This window comes from Macaca thibetana, chromosome 5 (genome assembly GCF_024542745.1).
Source record: "Macaca thibetana thibetana isolate TM-01 chromosome 5, ASM2454274v1, whole genome shotgun sequence".
Classification (NCBI taxonomy): Eukaryota; Metazoa; Chordata; class Mammalia; order Primates; family Cercopithecidae; genus Macaca; species Macaca thibetana.
In genome coordinates this window covers 35,037,268-35,062,789 of record NC_065582.1, presented here as the reverse complement: position 1 = coordinate 35,062,789, position 25,522 = coordinate 35,037,268, and the positions used below count along the sequence as shown (strand labels likewise).

Here is a 25,522-nt window from a genome sequence, read left to right as displayed (position 1 = left end):
GCCTTTTCTGTGATGAGTGGACCAGGGTGCAAAGAGTTCAACTGATTTACTTAGAATCATGAATTAGGTTGTGCCAATATTCTGGGTGACACAGGACTAAAAGGAGGAACTCTAATAACAATCTAGAGGATGTCTCAGTCTGGCTAAACCTTTGGGCCTGGCTCCAGGGCCACCCTCTACAGATCCCTCTATTGGCAAGGACCTGTTGAGTGTGGCCTGGCACCCTGAGGTTCACAGCATTATTGGTTCAGTTACTTGCTCTTCTGTGGGAGGCAGGTCACAGTTGGATAAAACTCATGATCTAAGAGACTCCAGGTCACTCTCCCCGCTGATTGTGAGCCTGATTTCCTAGGTTCTAATGCATTTAGGGCTGATTTTTGAGATGCCATTTGGCCTCTGAGGATTAGAACCAGTCGTAATAATATCTGATATGGTTTGGCTGTGTTCCCACCCAAATCTCATCTTGAATTCCCATGTGTTGTGGGAGTGACCCAGTGGGAGATAATTGAATCATGAGGACAAGTCTTTCCCATGGTGTTCTCATGATAGTGAATAAGTCTCACAAGATCTGATGGTTTTAAAAAGAGGAGTTCCCCTGCACAAGTTCTCTCTCTTTGCCTGCTGCCATCCATGTATGACCTGACTTGCCGCTGCTTGCCTTCCACTATGATTGTGAGGCTGCCCCAGATATGTGGAACTGTAAGTCTAATTAAACCTCTTTCTTTTGTAAATTGTCCAGTCTTGGGTATATCTTTATCAAACAGTGTGAAAATGGACTAATACAATGTCCTTAGAGGATATCACAGAAAAAAACTAGAGCCCTCCCTTCCAGATTCCAACACCCTAGAAGTAAAAGAGATAAAAGAATGATAGATGAAAAAGAACAAGTGTAATGTATGTTACAACATGAAATAATTATGACCAAAGGGCAAATATTCTAGATTATTCTTTGAAAGTTAAACTAAGTTAACATTTAAAAGCCCTGTGATTTCTGATTTTAATTGCTATGTAGCAATTAAAACTTTATAGATTTTTAATTTATCTTTAAAGAAAAACATTGGGTTGGGCACAGTGGCTCACGCCTGTAATCCCAGCACTTTGGGAGGCCAAGGCGGGCAGATCACAAGGACAAGAGATTGAGGCCATCCTGGCCAACCCCGTCTCTACTAAAAATACAAAAATTAGCTGGGCATGGTGGCGTGCACCTGTAGTCCCAGCTACTCAGGAAGCTGAGGCAGGAGAATTGCTTGAACCCAGAAGACGGAGGTTGCAGTGAGCCGAGATCATGCCACTGTACTCTAGCCTGATGACAGAGTGAGACTCCATCTCAAAAAAAAAAAAAAAAAAAAAAAGGAAAGGAAAAGTTACTGAACTTTTTAAAATTAATCCTATGTGATCCAATTTCAGTTCCACTCACATTCTTTATAGGTAAAGTCTGGATGTTAATAAAATGAAAGTAATTTTATGTAATCTGACTTAAAGGCAAGTCATTGTAGAGGGCAACCAGAATAAATATAAGTGTACTTAGGTCAAGCGTGCGGTTTGTGCCGACAGAGGCAAACACAGGCAGCTTGGTTCTTAAGAGAGAGCCGCCCACTTGGAGTTCTCCCAATTAAGAAGCTGGGGACAAAAATCCATTTTTTTCTATAGTTGCATTAGACTTTTAGGTATGAATCAGCTTCATTTGAACTACATTGAATTTTTAGCATGGTGTAAGATAAGAGTATATTTATAACACTATAGGATGACTATAGTTAATAATATTATGTAGTTTCAAATAGCTAGAAGGAGGATGTTGAGTGTTCTCAACACAAATGATAAATGTTTGAGATGATGGATATGCTAATTACCCTGATCTGATCACTATGCGTGATATGTATCAAAATATCACTGTGTACCCCATGATACTGTACAATTGTTATTTTCAACTAAAAAAGTTTAAAAAATTTGAAAAAGTAAATGTAGCTACAAAAGATCAGAATGACATGCTAACCTCCTTTCAAATTAACTTTAGATATTAGACATTATATTTTCAAAAAACATATCAATAATAAGTATTGTGACAAATCATTGATGAGATACTGTACCTATGTCACTTAAAATTTCTCTGCAATTGAAGATATGTTATCAAAGGAGCCATTGATTTTCAACACCAATTGCTGCCAAACGCTTGCTCAATCAATCTCTTCTTGTTTTCCTATGGAATTACTCCTTTACTGCAGTATGAATGACTTATTTTTTTCCTTTTAAAACAGTTATTATGGATCCTATTAGGTTTTCTAAGTACTAGACAGTGATTAATCTTCTTTTTTCTCATAATTACTCCCCTGAAAATTGACTAGCAGTTAAGACACTCTGAAGAGCCTGAGTAATTTGATTTTTGTAGGCTGGTGCTCCATGAACCCTTGGAGGAGTTTAGACAGCATCTCATTCCGGTCTAGCGCAGGCAGGACACTATACACATGAGGCCTCTGAGGCCTCAAAAGAGTCAGCAATCTCACAGAGCATCAGATGGGAGTATTTAAAGCAAAGCATGATATTGAAAGTTATTTGTCTTTTTGTCTCTAGAATGTCTATTTAGGATTTTTGAAATATAATAACAGCATTCATTGCTCCTCTGGTACTTGATAGTACTGATGCTTCTCAAGCCGTTCTGTTTGATGATAGCAATACCCAATTTCTCAGTACATTTCCTATATGAATACAGTGGCACTGCAGCTGTCTTCTGCATTTCTGAATATGTAGCCAAAGGCTATAGTCATATTTCCTTTTGTTAACAATCCTGGGTCATCCAATATTCATATCTATTATTGTCTCATAATAATAAACTAGGATCAAAAGGAAACAAGATTAACTTATAAAGTAGTTGCTATATTTCTTCCAAGTGACGAAGAAGTAACATGGCTTATTTATTGTTTATATGTGAAAGTGGAATATGCTTTATGTTTTCTGGGCATATCAAATGTTTTACTCATTTCTTGATATCATTTTATCATTTCCGAAATAGACATTTGGGGTATTTTCTGCTTTGTGAGAGGCATTTTTGAACAAATGACAGGTTTTAGTCTTTGTTTTTATGATTATAAACCACTTCATTGGTGAAGAGCCAGAGGAACAGCTCTGAGAAAGCTCCCAAATCTGTGTGCTGTGTGCTGGCTGCCTAGTGACTGTCTGTGTCCATTTTATTCAACTGCAAAACACTTTCCTGCTTCTTGCTCACCCCTGTGCCCTGTGCCAGTACTCAGAAGGGGTCTGTGAGTAAAGGCATGTCCTTTGTCTACACTGCGTGCTTGGATGACTGTGCTGTCAAAGAAGAAATGGAAAAGCCCCTCTGCCTTACTTTGTTTCTCTGAATAATACAAATTATTACATAATGTGATCATCTGCATCACATTATGAATTTTCATAGAATGCTGCAATGTATTTGATTCTGTTTAATTCTCAAAATAGCCCTCTAGAATATTATTTCCATTTTAGAAAGATGGAATTGAGGCTCAGAGGTGGCAAGTGACTTATCTGAGTTTATTTCATTGTAAATGGCACTTCCAGGCCCTTAACTCAGAATTTCTGCCTTTCTGCTGCCTTCCTCTGATCACAGCTGCCTCAGCTTTTTGTTAATTTTATATTTAGCTGTATTAATTGGGGCTAGGAGTCTTCATAATGCTAAATGTAAATTCTTTGTTTTGTTCAATGTTCTTATTTTATGGTTGGCAAACAAAAACAACAAAACAACACTGACAACAACAGAAACAACCAACTGAAGCTGCAGCTTTTAATCTTTCTAAAGACAATAGGCTAAAGTGAGGTCCTCATAATAAGGTGCTAGTCACCAGGAAGGAAGCCAGGGAAAATCTCCTCCCAGGGGGTAATTGATCCCTATTGGCCTAACACTGCATGTAGCACTGAGTTAGGAGGCTCCATGGAGAACTGTCTGCTTATTTTCCTCTGCTGTCAGAACAAAGTTCACAAACACCTTTGTTTTCCCCACACCCTTGGTGTTAGCTAGTTAGGGCCCCTATTTATGTCCAGGGGACAGGACCTGGACATTCGTAAAAGGACTGAATATAGATGGATAGCTAAGAAAAAACCAAATGTTAAGATTACCATTATTTATAGCCCAATGATTTAGTATTCCAAAAAAAGAAATCCAAGAACAACAAAATAATCCCTAAGAAGGACAAGAATTTTAAAACATGCAGTTTAGAAAACCAAATTAATCAGGCCTAGGGCTCAAGTAAAAGAAAATCTGAGATATGAAGTCTGGAACACTGGGTCTACATTCTGCTCCTGACTCTGTGCCCTTGGGGAAGACACTGAACTTCCCCACCCCAGATTCATGTGTCTAAGGAGGGTGTAGGATTTCGTAGCCTTCCTAGTGATGGCATACTATTAATCAGAACCTTAACCAGCTCTATTCTCACTATCCCAGTAAAATGATGTTAAAAATTAGACCTCGTGACATGAGAGAAGAGGGGAAATTAATTACAGATTACAAAGAAAGTGTGGGATCTAAGTTTAGGGTGAGGTGTTTTATTGAACCTTTAGGGTTGGTCCATAACACCTGCCATATAGCAGGTATTCAATAAATGTGGTTAGACTGATGGAAAGGCAGGCTTTCCCAGTGATGGTAAAGGACCTGGGGCAAAAGAGACCTGTGGTTGAGTCCTGATCCCCACACATTAACACAGTGACTAGACAAAGTTATAAGCCTCCATTTCTTCCTATGGAAAATGGAGATAATACCTCATAGGGTTATGAGGATTAAATAAGAAAATGCTTAGCTCAGTGCCTAGTACATAGGAAGCACACTGTGAATATTAGTTATTATTATTACTAATACTGTGATCATATCTTCCATCCAAAGACTTCTCTGAGGAGCAGGGAGGATCCAAAGAAGCCTGTAGGTGGGAAATCTGTTATCCTTCTAGGACTTTAGACTTCTGCGGAACTGCACCTCCTCCCTCTCCTAGTTCTTAAGAACAGAAACTCTCCAGGGGCCTGCGGTGAGGTAGCCGGTGGGAAGATGAGGTGCAGAAGTAAGGTGGGCCCTGCGAGCCTCAATTTCAGCCTCTTCTGCGCTGAGACCCAGGCGGATCTTGCTTGGCCTGTATGCGTTACTGGGGGAAATGGACTTGGGCCTGAGTGCCGCAGGTGCGAGGGCGCTGCCCCCAGGCCGACGACCCAGCGGGGCCCCTGTAGCTGTCATTACTCCTTCTACAGGCAGGTAGGAGAAGCGGTGGCCAAAGTGGGAGTCGACCGCTCAGCGCAATCTGAGTGTTGGCCGGGAAAGTCTAGGCTCTTTCTAAATCTCGCCGCCAGACCTGGAGACCCATTCGCATGTATTTAAGGCGTTTGCACACAGAACGTTATCACAGAATGCAGCCACCTTTCTTACGATTCGGGAAACCAGAGGTCTCTCCAGCAACTCAGGGTGGAGGAATTTCTCCTATCTCCATGTGACATCTGATTTAGAAGAACTAATGTTAGATTTCTCTTGGGCCTTTCCACCTACAGCGATAGTCTTCCCTTTGTTTAGCTAAAATTGAGGCAGGCAGGAAAATATGATTGGGGGCATGAGCCTATTAGCGTGTAAACGTATTTATATGAAGTGTGCCTCTAGGGAGCCATTCAGAACCGTCCTCTCAACCACAGAAATAGATGAGATTTTGAGAACATTGAGAAGCTGCCTTTTGCAAAGTAAATTTACCATGGTCCTTGACGAAAGGGGGTCCGGGGCGGGGAGAAGTCCAGCCGAGAGAGGAGCTCATTCCATGCTATATTTTTGCAGTTGAAAAGCTGCCTAATCATCGCTAACCGCTTCCCGCATAAGAGTTCTGGGAAGACTCCAGAAAAAAGGCAAATGAAGCCTTTCAACTGCCTCCTTCGGGCTGCTGCTTCCGGAAGCCAAGCCCTAGCACGCAGAGCAGCAGGAGAGGGCTGCTTTCAGGCAGTTCCACTGAGCAAAACAAATTCATTTAATGGCATAACATTCTGGCTTAAAATTTGGAATTTATCAGAGGCAAAAATATCGTTCAAGAAACTATGGACACTCCGCGCCCTCATTCATTTCCATGGCAGCAGGGTATCTGCATCTTGAGCAACCTATAGAGATTCATGCCTCGTATCGCTCTCACCTCCTTTCTTTTTAAAGTAAAGCCCTTTCCAAAGAAGGCGGCCAGAAAATGGACCCCACCGGGGGAAAAAGAAAAATGAAACGCAAACGAACTTGGCACTGCTTGCGTCTTCCAAAACGCAGTGGGGACAAAGCTATTGAGTCTATAGGTAATTCTTTTATATATATAAAATGTATATATATGTATATATTTTTATACATAAAATTATATATATATAGTTGTATGGAGCCGTGAAGCAATTATCCATGCTTTTGTCTCCTTCAAGTTCCCCAGGTGGAGGCAGTCATAATCATTATAAGCCGCCTTAGTGACCACCAGGGACGGAAACCGTTAATTACCACGTCTCCTTTGATCTCCACACAAGAGGCTTTGGTATTGGCGCTTTCCAAGAACTGGACCAGAGGAGCCAGTTCAGAGTCTGACGTCGGTTCTGCATTTAACGTACACACCGAGGTCTGGATCAGACTCCCCCGATTTTAGCGAAGTGTGTTAACTGCTGTGCTGCTAGAGGCTAGCAAGCTCCCTGTGCGCAGCTCATTAGTTTCAGCAACTCGCCACCTGGGCGCTTTTCTTTAAATTTGGGGAGTAAACTGCGAAAACAAACAAAAAAACTCCACGTCCACTGGCTCTCTCCGCTTCCCCAACTTCCTCTCTCGACTCGTTTGTGGGAGTTTTCTCCTCTTTGCTGGAACTATAATGCGATGCGCAATCGTTTGTGGATGAACAAAAGTCACCGGCAAGCAGGGCGACGGGGACAGATCGCTGACGGCAGATTAAGGGTGGGAGCAAAGGCCCGGCCTCCAAGGATAATGGGGAGCCGTCTTCCCCCACGCCTGGTCTCTATGGCCTCCTTCGTCTTCCAGGTAAGATGAATGTTCCTTCATCCATCATCCGCAGAGTACCCTCCCTCAGGCGTGTGTAGAATCTGCTGATGAAACCTATTAGCCCCTACTGGGCAGCTTTGTGGAGCCAACCGACGCTCTTCATTGTGGTCTTTGTCTGCAGAATTTAAGCATTTACATAATGCATTAGCACGGAACTCAGCACCGGGTGGGGACACCGCGTGCCGAGCCTGGCGGGGCTAACGCTTCAGCGGCTCCCTCACCCGGCAGCGCCCTAGGACCACCCTCGAAGATTCACTGGAGTTGGCTGCAGGCGCGCGGGCAAAGAACTTAGCATCTCATCCAAGTACTTCGCCTTCCTTGGCCATCTCCGGGATGTTATGCTTAAAAACATAAAAATAAAAATAAAAATAAAGGGAGGGGGGCAAAGTTTCGGTGGGTGAACTGAAGCTGGGTCCATGTGACCCTGAAGCTGGAGAAATAAACTTAACAGGAATCTTGCTTTCCTGGCGGACGTTGGACCTCGCCGTTTTTCATGCGGACGGTTGGAAGCTTCGTGCTCAACGGCCACAGGTGCCTAGGAGCGCAGAGAGGCCTCGGGTTCGAATCGCCGGCGGGCAGGGCCTGGACTCGCGGGTAGCGACCCCCGCCCCCCTCCCCCACGCGCACCGGCTGAGAGCATGGGGGATTTACGGCATTTGAAAAAAGAGGGGCTGGGCGCGATGGCTCACGCCTGTAATTCCAGCATTTTGGGAGGCCAAGACAGGTGGATCACTTGAAGTCAGGAGTTTGAGACCAGCCTGGCCAACATGGTGAAACCCCGTGTCTACTAAAAATACAAAAATTAGCCGGGCGTGGTGCCTGTAATCTCAGCTACTTGGGAGACTCAGGCACGAGAATCGCTTGAACCTGGGAGGCTGAGGTTGCAGTGAGCCCAGATCGCGCCACCGCACTCCTGCTCTGGGTGATAGGGCAAGGCACCGTCTCAAAACAAAACAAAATAAAACAAAACAAAATAAAACAAAAGATTCGGTCAGGAAAGAATCCGCAGGCATTCGAGGCGCTCACACTTTGCAAAGTAAATTCAATCTCTTTATTAAGCCGAAGTCCCGGATATCCATCCTTTCAGAGGGAGGTGGTCCAACTCAGAAATCTCGCCCAAGAGGATTTTCCACCGAATACGACCCCGAAGTGCCAGGAACTCGCCCCAGTAGCGACAGGTGCAGGACCTTTCGTCCCGCCACACCTTGGGACTCTACCTCTCTAAATAGAGCGCTTAAAAGCCGGTAGCGCAGCCGGGATCCGGCGTCGGGAAAGAATCACCGAGCAGAACCCTGGAGCTAGAAGGCGGCCCGCCCCCCTTCCAAAGAAACCGGGATCCCGCGCCCTCCCCGCCGCGAGCGCCGCGCGCAGGCGGCGTCCAATCAGTGAGCTTTCCGGGTCTGTGACGGCCTTCGGCTCCGCCCCCTCGACGGCCATAAAAAGTCACAGCAAAGCCTGCACCTCCGAGCACCGCGCGCGGTCCTGCCCCCGGCACGGCCCACAGGGGCGCTTCTTCTCCGGCTGCTTGTAGCACCGGTCTCACTGTCCCCGCCGTCAGCCACCAGTTCCTTACAGTCTCATTCCCCATTGTGGCTTTACTGAGCCCGTCGCCAGGCCTCGCTGTCTTCTTTGCCTTCCTCTCTCCTCCTCAGCGGCCGTACTTTGCGCCGTACCTCACCTGGCCTGCAGGTGAGCAGTAGCGCAGCGCCCCTGTCCGGCGAGCTTACCTTGCCCAGCCCGGCCCTTGCCGGAGTGGCACCGGCACCTCTCCAAGACTTCCTCTTCCCAGCAGGATGAAGAACCCCATGCTGGAGGTGGTGTCTCTACTACTGGAGAAGCTGCTCCTTATCTCCAACTTCACGCTCTTCAGTTCGGGCGCCACGGGCGAAGACAAAGGGAGGAACAGTTTTTATGAAACCAGCTCCTTCCACCGAGGCGACGTGCTGGAGGTGCCCCGGACCCACCTGACCCACTATGGCATCTACCTAGGGGACAACCGTGTTGCCCACATGATGCCTGACATCCTGTTGGCTCTGACGGACGACATGGAGCGTACGCAGAAGGTGGTCTCCAATAAGCGTCTCATCCTGGGCGTCATTGTCAGAGTGGCCAGCATTCGCGTGGACACAGTGGAGGACTTCGCCTACGGAGCTAACATCCTGGTCAATCACCTGGACGAGTCCCTCCAGAAGAAGGCACTGCTCAACGAAGAGGTGGCGCGGAGGGCTGAGAAGCTGCTGGGCTTTACCCCCTACAGCCTGCTGTGGAACAACTGCGAGCACTTCGTGACCTACTGCAGATATGGCACCCCGATCAGTCCCCAGTCCGATAAGGTATGACGTGTGACTCCCAGGGAAGTGGGCTCCGCGGGATGCCCCCTCCCATCCCTGACCTTTTCTCTTTCCCGCGAGTAGGGATCTAATTCCTGGACACCTCCACCACCACTTCCATACCATTCTTCTTTCTTTTTTTTTGAGACGGAGTCTCGCTCTGTCGCCCAGGCTGGAGTGCAGTGGCGCGAGCTCAGCTCACTGCAAGCTCCGCCTCCCGGGTTTACGCCATTCTCCTGCCTCAGTCTCCCGACTAGCTGGGACTACAGGCGCCCGCCACCACGCCCGGCTAATTTTTGTATTTTTAGTAGAGACGGGGTTTCACCGTGTTAGCCCAGGATGGTCTAGATCTCCTGACCTCGTGATTCGCCCGTCTCGGCCCCTCAAAGTACTGTGATTACAGGCGTGAGCCACCGCGCCCGGTCTTCCGTACCATTTTTAAAGTTCTAGATTAAGTAAGGAAAGTTCTAGTGTTCCTAAGGTAGGCTAAGTAAATAAACAAATGGCAACATGCCTTGCAGGATATCTCGAAATGCACAGAGAAAGGGTGTGGCAATGCAGGACCGCTTCCAGAGATTCCAGAGCTGCCCAGTATTGCTGCAGAAGTCATCAGGTGTCCACCCACCATGTAGTTCAAATGACAAAGGGCAAGTGACTGGGGGCGGGATATACAAGAAATCTGTCACTGCTGCTTGCAACTTTAACCAAGAATTTCACTTGAAAGGAAGAGGTCCAGAGTTTATATTTAATCCATAACACTATAAAAACAAAGTGTGTGACTTTAAAATAAGGAACCACGCAGTTTTCTCCCTTTGAAAGCTGCATAGAGGGATTTTTCATTGTTTGCTATAAGCTATCAAAATTCCCAGTAATATGGGCTCCCTGGTAGGTCCCTTATTCTTGTGTTGGTGCTTCAGAGTTGCATTTTCCTTGGTATGCTGAATTCTTTCTGGGTTGGCTTTAATCCCCATCTAGACTTCCTCATTGTTAAGCATCCTTTACCCATTAGCCCTAAAGGTAGATTAGAGTGTTTATGGATTCCCCAGAGATCAATACAATTAGTTTTCAAGAAGAAATGTTAAACATTGGAAGGTAATTTTTATGAGTATTTTGAAAAACAGTATTTTTTTTCAAAAAAAACCCCAGAATTTAAGATTATTAAATTAGCCACAAATCCAAAGGGAAAAATGGATTTTTATTTCCTTTTAAAACCTCTTAATTTTTAAAAATAGTTAAGATTTTAAGCCTGAAACTTTATTTACAATTGGAAACTTTCTCAGCCTTCATTGTACTTGTTAAAGAAGTCATTGTTAATGTTCAGTCTTTATAATGGAAACCTGGGCAGTAACATAATGAGCTTTAGTGTTACTCTTCATGTTTAGATATTTTTGGGACCAGAAAAATCTGAGTCAGTTTTTTTCATGTAACCAGTTCTTAATTGCTCCACATCTTGGTTAATTTTTTTTGACCCATTTGGGAACATCTTTCTCTATCCTCTGTGGGAGAACATGGAAGTATTTTGCTTTTATAGATCAGTGTATGAAACTCCTTGTAGATTTTATAGAGCCACAAAAGACTTAATCTAGGAATTCTTTTCCAAGTAAAATAAAAATACAGTTAGAGCACTGTGCAGCGATTCAAGAATCACAGCTCTAGTCCAGGCCTGTTTAGAAATGAACTCCACCACATTTACAAACACTGGCTCCCAAAGTGTACAAAAGGAAACATGTCAGATTTACTTAGGAACCAAGCAAATCATTTTTCTAAGGAAAAACAGTATTTCTATCAGGTAATTAGGAGTTACCCATTCATGGAACACATATAGTGCTGCATTATATATTTCTACAGAAAAACAGTAACTAAGGCTTTTGTAAGGTAGTAAAATATTTAATCTGCATAAATAACTAGTTGGAGTAGTTTTTCATCTTTGGAAACTTTGTCAGGGTCTACAGAAGTAGAGAAGTGTTTTAATTGCTGTTGCTGCATAGCACCTCTTGTGAAACTGAGTTTTGTCTTCACTTTGAATGGTCTAACAAACAATTTGGCCACAGAGTAGATTTCCCGGGAGAAAAAAAAGTTTTCATCCCAAATTTCCTAATTCTACAAACTGTTTTTGAACATGCGCTGAGAGAAGTAGGTCATTAATACTGAAGGAAGGACTGGTTTCTACCTTTTGGAAACATAGGAAATTATTTGATTCTGGGTCTGATTGTTGAGTTCTCCATATATGCAACTAATATTAACATGAGAGTTACAAAGTTGCCTCTTTCTTAAATTTGAGTTAATAAAAACTCTCAAGAACACACTACCCCTAAGGAAAACACTGCAATTAGTTTGCAAATGAATGAACTGGAAAAGAACATTTACTCCTTTGTGGTAATACTCTTTTTTTTACAAGTTTATAAGTCATAAAATTATGGGATTTTTATAACGCTGTTGACAATCAGTATTTTGTAAACTAGAAATTCCTTTGGTTAATAACTATTACTATTCCTTATGCTTTTACTACTATGATTTTTTCACTTTGTTAATACTGCTCTTTCATTGCCAAAAATGATGGCAAATGCCCCTTTTAATTTGTGTGGATTGAGTGCTCACAAAAGTGTTCCTACAGACTTATTGACCCCTTCTAGAAATTTCCTACTGTTGAGCACCACTAAAGATGCCTGCTGGTCTGCTGACCAAGTGAACAGGGCATTAGACATGCAATGCTTCTTGAGAAAAATCTGTTTGTGGGAAATACAGTCCAAAATGATTCCGATTGACTTAATTATAAATTATCAAGGAAAAAAAATAAGGATAACTGTATGTACAACTTAGTCATTTACCAAAATATATGTCTTCCATCAACCTCCTTTTCTCTCTGTCCTGAAAAACTTCAATTTGATCTTCACCACCTTAAAATAGTATACTTCTCAATACCTTGCTAGTTTATTAAAAAGAGACAAATAGAATGATAGAAAAATAGGCCAACATCTAGATAAGAGTTTCACACTTGTTTAGGTATTGTGTAAAAGTATGGATGGAGATAACCATACTGTCAGGATGGTGTATTAAAACTTATTGAACTTGTTCATTTTATCCCTTAAGAATTTGGAAACCTAGCTGCCCAGTCCCATGTAAGCCACTGTAGAAAACCCTAAAAGCACGTACAATGCCATGTCTAGAAAAAGAGCTTAAAGTTAGTATGAATAGCAAAACCCATATAGAAATGACAATCACTGCATTCTGGCATCGATGGCAATATGGTAGAGATAATTGTCAACAAAGACAGTAGTAATAATAATCATTGTAATACCTTACATTTATACAGCACGTAGAAGAATACAGAGTACTTGTGCATGAAACATCTCAGTTAACCCTCAGAACAATTTGAGTGTTCCCATGGAGGAGCAGAAGAGAGTAGCCTGGACAGGTTAAATGACTACTTGAGGTGACACAGCCAATAAGAGCTGGAGCCAGGACTCAGACATAGGCCATCACTTTCGAGTAACATTATTTTTCTAAGGAAAACATTACACATATTAGAAGGATGCATTCCTCAGGGGTAGGGACAATATTTGTCTTTTTTTCCAGCAGCCGGTTATGTGTCATATAATCGATCCTGAATTTAGCATATTTAGTCAGGAAATGGAATTTGACAATAAAATTAGACTTTCTATACCTGTAGATTTTGAGATTTATAAAAAAGTTATTATTGGTATCATTAGATTTTAGAATGGCAAATTGGAGGAATTGAATCTACCTTTAATTGGCCAAATTCTATTATTTTTACTCAAGATTAGAGATACCTCTTTGCTCATCTAATTTTAAAATATGCTATTGTTATTGATAAGCACTTTGTTGTTTTAAACCTTTAGTCTTGAACAACTATGTGGTTATACTTTCTATAGTTTCCTATAAATGCTGTATTTACATAGGCAACTGCCATTATTAACTTAATTGCCTAAGGGATCATTTCTACTACTATAGGGTATAGAATCAGAACTGGACTCTTAACATTGTAAAATTTTTTGTAAGTCATAAGAGAATTTCTAATTCTTCTGGTAGACAGAAAATAGCTTCAAAAACTGATTTACTGTTTGATATATTCTTGGATTTAGCCACCTTTTCTAATTTTCCAAAATTTTATTTTCCAGTTTTGTGAGACTGTGAAGATAATTATTCGTGATCAGAGAAGTGTTCTTGCTTCAGCAGTCTTGGGATTGGCGTCTATAGTCTGTACGGGCTTGGTGTCATACACTACCCTTCCTGCAATTTTTATTCCATTCTTCCTATGGATGGCTGGCTAACTTCATACCCCCATGTCAGTGTGTGTATTCTGTATGTAAATATTTTTATATTTATAGAGCATCAATCAGTATAAGCATTATTGAGAAAAATGTGACCTGTAACACTGTGTTCTGGATAAAAATGTGATTAGGAATCACGCAGAGTGCTTACTGTGTAAGCCCAAGAACAAAGGCTTTCTGAATCTTCTCAGGCAGTTCAGATTTAAAGCACCATCCAAACCTTGGAAATATGACAGGTTGTGGTAGAATTCAGCAATATGAGAAAACCAGCCCCTAAGATCATAGCCACAGGCAATTAATTGTGGTTTTTTTCTCTTGTAATCCTTGTATTGTTAAGCAGAATGTGGAGATTGGAAGACTTATATTGAGACCAGTAACTTTACTGTAAATTTACTTTGTTTCATTGAAAAAACAAATTGGTAAACTTATATTAAACTGGAAGAACTTTCCTTATTCAAATGAAAACATGTTTGATGACTGGTCAAAAAATAAGCTCATAATCTATTTTTTTCATGTAGTATATAGGTCAAGAATGTTTTATTGTCATTACATGAAACCAATATTGATAAATAGTACTTTAATGATATTGGCAAATAGTACTTTATGATAAAGTAAATGACCAGAATGATAAAGTAAATGACCAGAAAGTATAGAAATCTGTGTTTTCCTGTAAAAACAGCACCATAGTATCACTTGAATAATTGGATTTGGCTTTACTTACTAGGAAGCCTGGAATTCATCATTTTTTTCCTTTTATGTGCCACTGTGGTTACTTTAAATCACTCTCAGAGGTAAATGGATATAGGATTGAAGTTATGTGGGTATTTGGCATGTGTGTGTGAAATAAATATGTAGATAGTCACATATACACAGACTGAGAGACAAATTGTTCTTGATTGCTTTATTATCATAATACTAGTGTGGTATAGAGTATCTATAGAAGTGAATGTAAAAGTAAGTCCAATCTATTTTCTTATGTCCTTGAATTTGTAGTGTTAACTTGTATATATGTTATTGGATGGGCTGTCTTTTAAAGCATTTACTAATGTACTGTGAAATTTTAAAAAGCCTTCAGATTTGTTTTCTAGTCACTTTTCTCCATATCATTTTGAATTATAGTTTATATCCTTAAAAGAAGGATGCCATAGCAGTATGTAAAATCCAAACAAGTAGAACCCAAACAAATAAAATTGTTTAAAATAATTTTAAAGTGGCTTAGTACTGCCAGTCATGTAAATTGATTTTGCTGAGGGTCTTATAAGAATTGAGATATAGCAATGGTAAAACAAGTATTCAAGCACTTTTACAAAATGACCAAATTCTTAAAATGAAGCCACAGCTAGACTTGCATTTCTTAACTGTCTAGAATCACAAAATAACAATTCAATCATATTATGAGTGAATATGGGGAGGGCGGGGCCAGTCAATGATAATCTGAACAAATTTTAAGAACAGGATTTTAGATTAAATAATGTTTTATCATCACTAACTTGCCCACAACAAACTTAGTGTTTAATTTTTCAAATTAAATATTAACTTATTTAAGTCTTATAAATAATTAAAACATTAAATGGCAACACCACAGAATATAGGTGTTCTCTGGACCTATTCCAACCACTTAAAATTATCTTAAGTATGCATATATAAAAGCAACAACTATGAGAACTACTGTCTTAGTGGTTTTTCACTTACTATGTATTACCCTTGTAGGAATAGTTTAAGTAAATTCATTTCTTAAAAAGATAGTGTCCTCAAATAATTAATTTTTTTGCAAACTTTAGTTATTACAGGCAGCAAAAACCACTGTCTGATATTAAATCTGTGTTCAAAGACCCCTCATTAAAAGCTAAGGACGTTCTTAAGATTGGAATTGAAATAATTAGTCTTGACTTACTTCATTAAACCAAGATTCAATTCCTTGTTCATTTGAGTGTTCATTATATGCCAGGCATTGACCAGTTGCAATTTTATGATCCAGAATTAATATTATTATTTGTAAACTAGCTATAATAGAGTATGTACAGTGCTGTGGGAACAGAGGGGAAGAAGCAATTAAATCTGCCAGAAGGGTAAGAGAAATCTATATGCAGGAGGCAATGCTAGAATTAAGCCAAGAAATAGTGTGAGGTGATCTTATCACACTGATGTGTTCAACTGTTTATGGGAAAAGGAAACTAGGATGGTTTTATTTGTGAAATGTTCTACAACACTAGAACTGTTGAACTTCTTGGGAGAAAAGGAGAGTCTTTGTTTTGTTGTGCTGAGTTTGATTAGTTGCTTAACAAAGTAGAAAGAAAAGCACATCTTCCTGATCACAGTTATAAAAGAAACCCTGAGGCCAGGCGCGGTGGCTTACACCTGTAATCACAGCACCTTGGGAGGCTGAGGTGGGCGGATCATGAGGTCAGGAGATCGAGACCATCCTGGCTAACACGGTGAATCCCCATCTGTACTAAAAATACAAAAAATTAGCCGGGTGTGGTGGCAGGTGCCTGTAGTCCCAGCTACTCTGAAGGCTGAGGCAGGCGAATGGCGTGAACCCAGGAGGCGGAGCTTGCAGTGAGTGGAGATCACACCACTGCATTCCAGCCTGGGGGACAGGGCGAGACTCCATCTCAAAAAAAAAAAAAACAAAAAAAACCCCTGAGCCATTAATGTGTCTCCTAACTTGAGGAAGTTCACGAATTTCTCTGGGCTTCATCAGTTAAGATTCATCCTTATGCTTCTGCAAGTCTCTTGTATTTATGTATTTCTATCCTGATTTCTGAATTGATAACCTAGTAGTGTTGGATGAAGTTTTTTGTGCTTATTTTATTCTTTGTCATAGATTAAGGCAGAATAGGACTAACTGGGGCTAAGATGAATTAATGTAAGTGTCAGATACTAGGCAGGTGTTAGGGATGAAATGATGAATGAGGCATGGACCTGTTCCTCAGAGTTTATGGCCTAGTAGACATAATTGTATTAAGACTTTCTGCAGTTGACATTTGCATAAAGCTGACTGACTGAAGGAACAGGAAGTGCGACGGTTGATTTTAACAGATATGACCAAATTTATACAAACCATGTACCAACACTTGAAAGATGGGTGGATATTTTCCAGGAAACAGATTTCGGGCAGGACATTCCATGCACTGGAAATAGAATGAGCAAATGCATGGACATTGCCTACAACATGCCTGGACATAGCTTTGAGGTACCCTATGAGTTGTTGACTTGAAAACATGGAACTGCACAGGGCATTCAGGCAAGTGCAAGTGGTTCAGGGGCCAGAGCAGAGCAAGAGTGATGAGTAAAGATGTCAGAAAAGGAAAGCAATGGTCTGGTACAAGTCTTGTGTAGAACAAGAAGTTTAGACTTTTGAACTGGCAATCGAGATTTGGGGTTCAGAAAGATAAATCCCAAAAGTATGGAGGACAAAGGGACTCATTTTAAAGGACTAGCTAAGATGCTGAATCTCTTAAAAAAAAAATAAAAGGGTCTGTAATCGTGAGGGTAGAGAGAAAACTGAAGGAACAGTCAACAGACTTTAGCAAAATCCTTTTATTTGATTCATGCATAACTCTTGATGGAGTGTCAAGGAAGAGTCATTCACTTTTCTTTCCTGCCAGAAAGTTGGTTCTTACAAAATAGATGAAATTGATGACTATGTGTATATTGGATACTCCTAATTTTAGCTCTGTTAGATATGTTTCTTTCTAAGGACAAGCAAGTATGTATAGATTTGTTGTTTAATTTTTTTTCAGTATATATATGTTTCTTGTTTTTCCATTTTTCTACTTCATACTGTTAATGTCAAATATCAAAAGTGTTTTCCAGCAATATCAAGTTATGGCAATGGCAAAAGTCCTTGTTGTAGATGAGAAGCATATAAGAAATGGTTGCTAATCTTACTTTCGTATGATCTACTTAGAGTTTTAACCAACCTAGATCTGTCAGCTAAGCTAATTTTATATTTGGTATACATGTATGTCAAATAAAGTCAATTTTACATACTATCCTCTCTTGTCTTTGAATTTTAAATACATAAATGTAGATCACAAACTTTTTTTTTCAGCATGGTAGCCTGAAGAATTTTGCCTCTCCAAGCTTCCTTTACAGATTACCAAACATAGTTTTATGCATTTGAATTTAAAACTTTATGTGGATCAGTCTTCAGACTGATAAGATCTATGTTATCCATATCTTGAAGCCTACCTTGATTGTGTAGGAATAGGTTCTGTGTAATGTTAAATAACATATCCCCTCTCCATTGCACAAAATTAAGTAACAATGACAACAAATAATTAGTCATAACACAAACTATACAGCTGACCCTTGGGCAAAACAAGTTTTGTTTGTTTGTTTGTTTTCATTTTTGAGACAGGGTCTCTCTTTGTCTTACAGGCTGCAGTGCAGGGACACAATCCTAGCTCACTGTAACCTCAAACTCCTGATCTCAAGCGATCCTCCTGCCTTGGCCTCCGAAGTAGCTGGGACAACAGGTGCATGCCACAATGCCCAGCTAATTTTAAATTTTTTCACAGAGAGGGGGTCTTGCTATGTTGCCTGGGCTTGTCTTGAACTCCTGGCTTTAATTGACCCTCCCACCTAAGCCTCCAAAAGCAGTGGGATTATAGGTGTGAGCCACCAGGCCCAGCAACAACATGGGTTTTAACTGGGTGGGTCCACTTACACGCAAATTTTTTCAACCAAATGTGGACAGAAAATAAAGTACTCCTAGGATCTGAAACCTGCTTATATAGGGAGGACCAACTTCTGTATATGTGGGTTCCAGTTCCTGCAGGGCTGACTGCCAGACTTGACTATGTGTGGATTTGGGTGTACGTGGGGGTCCTGGGCCAATCCTCTGAAGATATCGAGGGAACACTGTAACCAGATTTATGGGTGAGGAGGGGATGGGATGTGAGTAGAAGCAAATTCCAGGGCCAGTCTTGAAATGCATTCATAGCAGTGCCAAGGACCATAGAGGTTACTGAGCTTAATGCTTAGCCATCCAATGACAGTTAAAGATGTGGAAAATCAGGCACTTAGGGGTTGAGGTACTTCAGAACAAGACCCAGAACTTTGCGCCAGATTTCATTCCATTATACCATATGGCTCCCTGAGGTCTCCCAGGGATTAGACAAACTTTTCTCCAATGAATGTATTTATTTCTTGCACACCTTCTATGTACTTTAAGCAGGATCATACAAGAATAAACTGGTTAGAATCTTAGTCCTGGAATTGCTCAGACTAATGTAAAAGAATGGCAAGATTTTAAAATAATGGTAAGCTTGTACAAGTGTCAGAAGAGCAGATATGAAACCCTTACCTGTCTGATGGGGACCAATGAAGGACAGGAGTGTCACGTCACAGAAGTCTTCATTGATGCCTTAACTGACCTGTAAAGAATATGAACACTTAAGGTGAAAAAGACCTCCTTTTTCCAGGTCTTTCAGGCACAGGGAGGAGCAACTATTACACAAACGGATGGAGTCAGGAGAACCCATATTGCAGTTGGGTTACAACAGGGTGTTAAGAACAATCACTTGAGATTATATTGTTGCTTTGAGAGAAAGGTGCCAGTCCTGCCACAAAGAACTCACCATTCCTTTGGAGAAGAACAAATCTGACTCAGATGATGCTGGAGACAAGAGGCAAGTTCACAGAGGACTTTGCATTGTGAAAGTTTGGAGTGGAAAGAAAGCATTTCCCAAACTTTTCAACTGGGTCCGGTGAGTATTAGGAGCATGTGATTTTCTGAAACACAGAAAGAAGAGGTGTGTAGTTAGTTTGTGAGGAAAAGAAACACTTTTTTTTTTTTTTTTGATGGGGTTTCATTTAAGGTTACATGGAGAAGTGGAAAGTAAAGAAATCACTTCCGCACTCAGCAGATGAACGGTCACTGATCCCTGCTCAGCCCACAACTGTTCCTGTGTCCTCAAACAACTCTAGTGATATCTTCTTGAGTCTAGATTCTGGTGCTGCTGTTTGTTCCCATTTAGCTTATGATGGCTACTCGCATGGCGACCCACCTACTGCCACTAACTCACACTGCACCACTGTTTCTGCTGCCTTGTGGTTTTCATTACACTTCTACCCTGTTACTTTTAGCTTCTGCTCCATTCTACCTAGTCGCTGTCTTTCATTTAAGATTGCAAAGGGATCTAACCAAGCTGACCAGTCACTATGCAATATTTGTGGTCACAGTAAACAGTTTCTAGCCTGGCTACTGCATGGACCATTGATTCCCCTGATGGCCTTTAGGTCTGGTACCTTCAGATCAGGTGACATCCTTGAGCTTATCACTTGTTGCCAAATTGCGTGACCATGTGTTCCCAGGCATGGAGATCTACTCTTATTCTTAAGGAGCTACTCATAACTGATGTCACTTGGAGGATAGCTGTCTGCTTTAATTTAAATGGGAGAGCTTTATCTCATGATCACTTTAGAGAGCTTATTCTGTAGCAATATACAGAATGGATTGGACAAGGAGATGTAAATTAAAGAATATCAAGTCTATTACCAAGATGCAGAAGGGAAATGATGAAGACTAGATGGAAGTCAGTGTCAGTGGAGATGGAGGGGAGAGAATAGATTGATTTGAGGGGTGTGAAAGATGGAGAGTGTTTCATATAGGGTCCAACCAAGGAAACAAATACCATTCTAGGTACTGTCTGGTGGTGTGTGTGCATAAGAGATACCCTGGCTTCTCTTTTCCTTTCCTCTTACCCTCCAATCTCCTGTGAGGACTTCACATTGGGTAGCTAACGCAGAAACCAGCTAACAGGAGAGCCTGGAAAACAGCCTGCTGAGCAGGGCAAAAAATGTATCTGAGGGACAATAGGCTGAGGCAGGCACCAGATTAGTGTGACTGATTGTACTGTGGCATCATGGCTAATTTAGGGGAATTTTTTAAAAATGAGGCTTGGGAGAAGTGTGCATCTGGATTTGGATCTATGATGTCTGAGTAGCCCAGGGTCTCACAGTTCTCACAGGTAGACAATAGGAAATCGGAGTCTCGTAAGACAGAGTTCAGGGATAGGAATGTATTTAGGAGTTATTATAACAGTGGTGGTTCAGGCCAAGGATGTGAGTGAGCTAGAGCATCCTGGGGAAGTTTAGGAAGAACTTTTTTTTTTTTTTTTTTTTTTTTTTAAGATAAGGATGGAAGACTAGGGTTACAAATAAGGGGAAGGAAGAATGATCCAGAATAGTTCCAGGAGAAGACTGCAAAATAATGGCACAAAAAGTTAGAGCAGACCTCATACAGGAGAGATTGTATGAGGAAGCCAAGGAGGAGTGAGCTTTTGAAGGTATGGGTGTGAACAGCATCAAGATACAGAAATGAGATAAGAACTGATTAGTGCCCACATTGGATTTGGCAATAGGGAGACTGTGAGTGACCTTGATTAACGGCATTCCACTAACTTCAAGTATGGGGCTGTTAGGGATGTTGCGGTTGCGGGGAGAAGGCAGACTGTAGGTTGATATGTAAATAGAAAACAACTATGAACTTCTCTTTGTAGCAGTTTGGTGGGAGAAGGAAGAAACAGATAAAGCCCAAAGACTCAGAAAGCAGTATAACATGTGATATCTCTGACTTCAGCATGCTTTAGAACAAAATGTACTGTGACCTGTCACAAGTTAATTTTCGTAATTATTTTCTGAGGGACAAACACTCTTTTTTGTGACATTATCACAATTGTACTTTTTTCCAAGACTGATTACTATCAGAGGTTCAGTCTAATCAATGAGCATTCCCACTTCTACTGGCTTCTTTGAAAAGAACACATATTCAGATTCAGAGTCTAACAGGCTCAGAGGATCGGGAAAGGGTAGAGATTAAAACCGCACTGCATGGGACTCTCAATTCTTGGGCTCTCATTCAAACAACCTGTTGAGGAAAGTTCATTACCATTCCTTCCCTTTTACGGAATGATAGAATAGAGAGATCAAGACACAGTGCAAGACTCAAACTCTTTTGGAAACTTTTTGACCAGCATGACCTCAAAAATACTTCAGATTCTTTATTATTAAATTATTCATTGAAAAATATAATTGAAGGTTAAATAAATCCAGGTGGCTAACAGAGCCAATGACAATCGGATAAAGTAATGGTTTCTTATCCCCCCTTTGTCCTATACTAGCCCAATTCACGGAGCATTTTGAGACCACTTTATCTGGCAATTGACTGAATCACCATCCTTTGAATAAGAATATGTTAGTATTCCTGAGAAAAACTTCTTGTTTATCATAAGCCAAACAATGATTCCAAAATGAAAAATTTATCAGATAAACAACACTTGTCTGCTAAGCCTGGCTCAGCAGCAGCTGCCCCCAAGAATCTGTTCAGGCAGAAGAATCAGAGCTTTTTAAGCTTTATCTTGGTGCAGACACCTGATCTGACCAGGTGTCTCACTGCTGGGTAGAAACCTAAAAGGCAGAAATTGCTACTTGCTTGATGAATGTCAAGATTTATTTCTTCTTCAATCCCCCCTGCCCCCAATTCTGTTCTTCACACATCACATCTCCACACACATCTTTCTCTACTTCACCTCTGACAAATCACAGAAAAATGACTGCCAGGGAATTTAACCATGGTAAATTTATTGCACACTACATGCAATTTTTCTGGATGGGAAGTTGAGGTGACAATAAACTTTACATTTAAAAATATAAAGGCATTTAAAGAATTTAAAGAATTTAAAAATATAAAGGCATTTTCAAAATGGGAGAAAATCTGAAAACGAGATTGAAGGCAGTGGATTTGCACCACCTCACTATGTTTGAGGGGCAACTCCTCTGTGAAGTGAAGCAGCAGGCAACCATCAGGGTTCCTTTCACTGCTGCAGCAGCAGCTGGTGCATCGCCATAGCTCAGCCAGATTTCTCCACTTTGCTAGTGCTCCTCCTGACCACCCTGCAAGCCAGTGCAATGGGGATTCTCCCACATCAGAGATTTCTGAGACAATGTTCTTTTTGCATTTATTCTCGATACACCTCAGCTGTAGGATTTCTGGACTTCTGAGGTGGAAAAATAGAGACTTCCTTTTAGAGCAGTGATTCTCAAAATATGGTTCTTTACTTGGTTTTCAAACCAAACTTATCCCCGCAAAAGGAAGTCCATTCTTCAGTTTATACTAGAAAGTGGGAATGAATGGCGTGGATTAGTTGCAGTCTTTTTCTTCTTCTAATAGGGCAGAAATACAAGTTTCAGTCACTATTTTGGGGTACTGTGGTTTGAATGGGCATCACTGAAAGAACTGTCATCATGGCTTCACCTGAGAGTTTGGACGTTTACCCTCGTACAGTGTAATTAATTACATAAAATTTGTCACCTTGCCGGTTTCCCCTTTATGTTTTATTATTATTTTATTTTTATTTTCTTACTTAGAGAAAGATGAATCAACCTTTATTCTCAGAACTTGGTCTTTATTTTTTCCAATGTAAAAGAAAACTTTGTGCTCATGTTCCCATCGCGTCTAGGCTCAGGTGCCTTAGCTCTCAAGGACTTCACCTACTCTTCTGGACTTTTCCATGCAAGGTGAACAGATGCAACATGCAGAATGAGCACTTTGCAAGAGACCAGAGTGTGAAAGCTTTATTAATATACTGAAACCATGGAATGTCACCACAACCTTGCCAAGCTGATTTATGATCAAAGTGCAGTGAAATGCAATGCTATCTTGCAGTTACGTGACCAATGCTGAGTATCATTCATAATAGCACAGAATGGGATCACAAGTTTCTTGAGGAGCCATGGATGCCCAAGTGTAGGGGAGAATCTTTAGATCATGAACACTCCTGAACTCCAGTAATTATCAGTCAGAAGTAGACAGCCATGGCAACCGTTGGTATGATCATCTATTGAAACAGAGATGACAAGAGATTTAGAGCTCCCGGATGATAGGTCTAGAGAGGCTTAGGCCAGAGCCAATCTAATCCCTTCTCTTCATATGCAAGTTAGAGACCTATAATAACATAGGAAACTCCAGGAAATTTCGTAATAGAACCAGAGCAAAAATCTGATTTTCCTGACACTTACTCCCCATTCTGCTCTGGAGATTCTATATTGATGTATTGTTTGCAAGCTCGCCAGCTGGTAAGATTCTTATTCCACACTGGTAACATTAGTAGCTTATTTGGAGAAAAAAAAATTTGATTCCAAAGTCCCACCTAGACAGCAGGGCAGACTCTTAGAAAAGTAGAAAAGGTCAATTTTTATCTCTTCTGCCCCTTTTTTTGGATTGCTTGATTCTCTTCCTTGCCAGGCTCAAATAACTTGTACAAATTTTGCCTGGTATGGAAGAGACCTGGTAGAATCACGGAGTTCTTCCAAGAACCCAGAGGATCTGTAGGGTTCCACATATGTAGCCTTAAAGCATTAATTTTTTCCTGGCAGGCAAGGCAGCCAGCTTATTCCCATGACAGAGAATTCACTTCCTTCACTCCTTTCATTCAGTTCACATGTATTCACTGTCCACAATATGTTAGGCATTGAACTTGGCAGTGGGGTTACAGAGGTAAAGGACAAAAGTTTCCATTCTCATGGAAAAGGTATGTTGTGACCACAGTGTTATAATTATCTGAGTTGAAAACAGCTTCAGAAAATATATAGCATTTTAGGATTTATTATTTCATAACATACTTTCACATAAGTTTGCTCATTTAATAACTGTCACCCCATAAAGCAAAGAAGAAACTAAGCCTATAAATATCAAGTGACTTAGCTTTTCATATAGCCATTTTAACCAACAAGGTAACTGTGATTCTCATTTTACAAACAAGAAGACTGAGGCTAAACACACTAAATGTTTTATTCAAGATCCTATAGTCAGTGATGTTATATTAAGACTCATAACTCAGTATTTTCACTCAAAATTTTGTAATATATCACACTGTCCTATTTGCAGGGAAACCAAGTAAATATAGTCATTACTTTCTTTCCGAGATCACACTGTTACATTTAGCCAGTGGCCACTTGACATGATGAGAAGGCAACACATTTATTTCCAATAAATATGGAAAGATATGGCAGTGTCTGCCCCTGGAGCCTGAAATTTCAGCTGACACAATTAATGCCTGGTTTTAGGTTTGTTAATGTATCTGTTACGGGCTAAATATCTGTGTATCCCCTGAATTCATATACTGAAATCCTAACACCCAATGTGATGGTATTTGGTGGTGGGACCTTTGGGAGGTGATTAGAGTTAGATGATACCATAGGGTGGTATCCCATGATGGTATTAGTGTCCTTAGAAGAAGAAAGACCAGAAATCTCTCTCTCTCCCTGCCATGTGAGGACAGTGAGAAGGTAGCCATCTGCAAGCCAGGAAGAGGGCCTCCACCAGGAATGGAATCTGCCAACACCTTCGTCTTGGACTTCTCAGAGTCCAAACAATGATAAATAAATATCTGTTAAGTCACAGAGTCTATGGTATTTTCTTATAGCAGCTTGAGCTAAAACAGTAGCCATGCAAGTTGCACCCAGTTACACCACACACTTTTCATGTTCAGCAGTCCCCAATGAGGACAGTATGGGGTTTATGAGCTGATACCATTATGAACAGTCTATATTCCACAGTGAACTGTTTGCAAAGCAACTTCCTTTTGTGAAGCAATGTTACAAAAGGTATTAAGATAAAACAAAAGCCTGTAATAGTAAGAGATGTGTCTCTGTATCTTGTTTGTTGGTATACATACAGATGTACACATAGGTTCCTAAACCGGGCATCTTGGTAACTGGGATTTACTCTCTAGGTTTATGAGGAAAAGTTATTTCTGGGCAACAAAGTTTGCATTCCAAATTAAAATACTGAAACTCACCTGGTCCAATGCTGAGAAGCTGGGATGCAGTGGTGGCAAATGGACCACCCTGGCTCTCCACCAGTGGGGAAT

At 40.9% G+C, this 25,522-nt stretch overlaps 1 protein-coding gene and 1 long non-coding RNA gene across 2 annotated transcripts in view; one reads left to right on the top strand and one right to left on the bottom strand.

Moving 5' to 3' along the window:
- LOC126955085 (uncharacterized) overlaps nt 1-23,159 on the bottom strand; it is a 32,373-nt gene extending 9,214 nt beyond the window's left edge. Inside the window, exons 1-3 of the long non-coding RNA XR_007725805.1 lie at nt 23,015-23,159; nt 19,229-19,382; nt 18,955-19,024 (exon numbers count right to left, since the gene is read on the bottom strand). This is a non-coding gene — a long non-coding RNA (uncharacterized LOC126955085). The remainder of the gene's footprint in view (nt 1-18,954; nt 19,025-19,228; nt 19,383-23,014) is intronic.
- On the top strand, nt 8,490-17,662 carry LRAT (lecithin retinol acyltransferase). The gene is made up of 2 exons (XM_050791287.1): nt 8,490-9,351; nt 13,488-17,662. The coding sequence occupies exons 1-2, from the start codon at nt 8,812-8,814 to the stop codon at nt 13,638-13,640; spliced, it is 693 nt and encodes a 230-aa protein (XP_050647244.1). The 5' UTR covers nt 8,490-8,811; the 3' UTR covers nt 13,641-17,662.
- Nucleotides 23,160-25,522: the final 2,363 nt, after the last annotated feature.

Excerpts from the sequence above, each read along its gene's own strand:
- LRAT (XM_050791287.1), top strand. The coding sequence starts at position 8,812 with ATGAAGAACCCCATGCTGGAGGTGGTGTCTCTACTACTGGAGAAGCTG. Across the intron at positions 9,352-13,487 it reads TCAGTCCCCAGTCCGATAAG|TTTTGTGAGACTGTGAAGAT; the intron begins GTATGACGTGTG and ends TTTATTTTCCAG.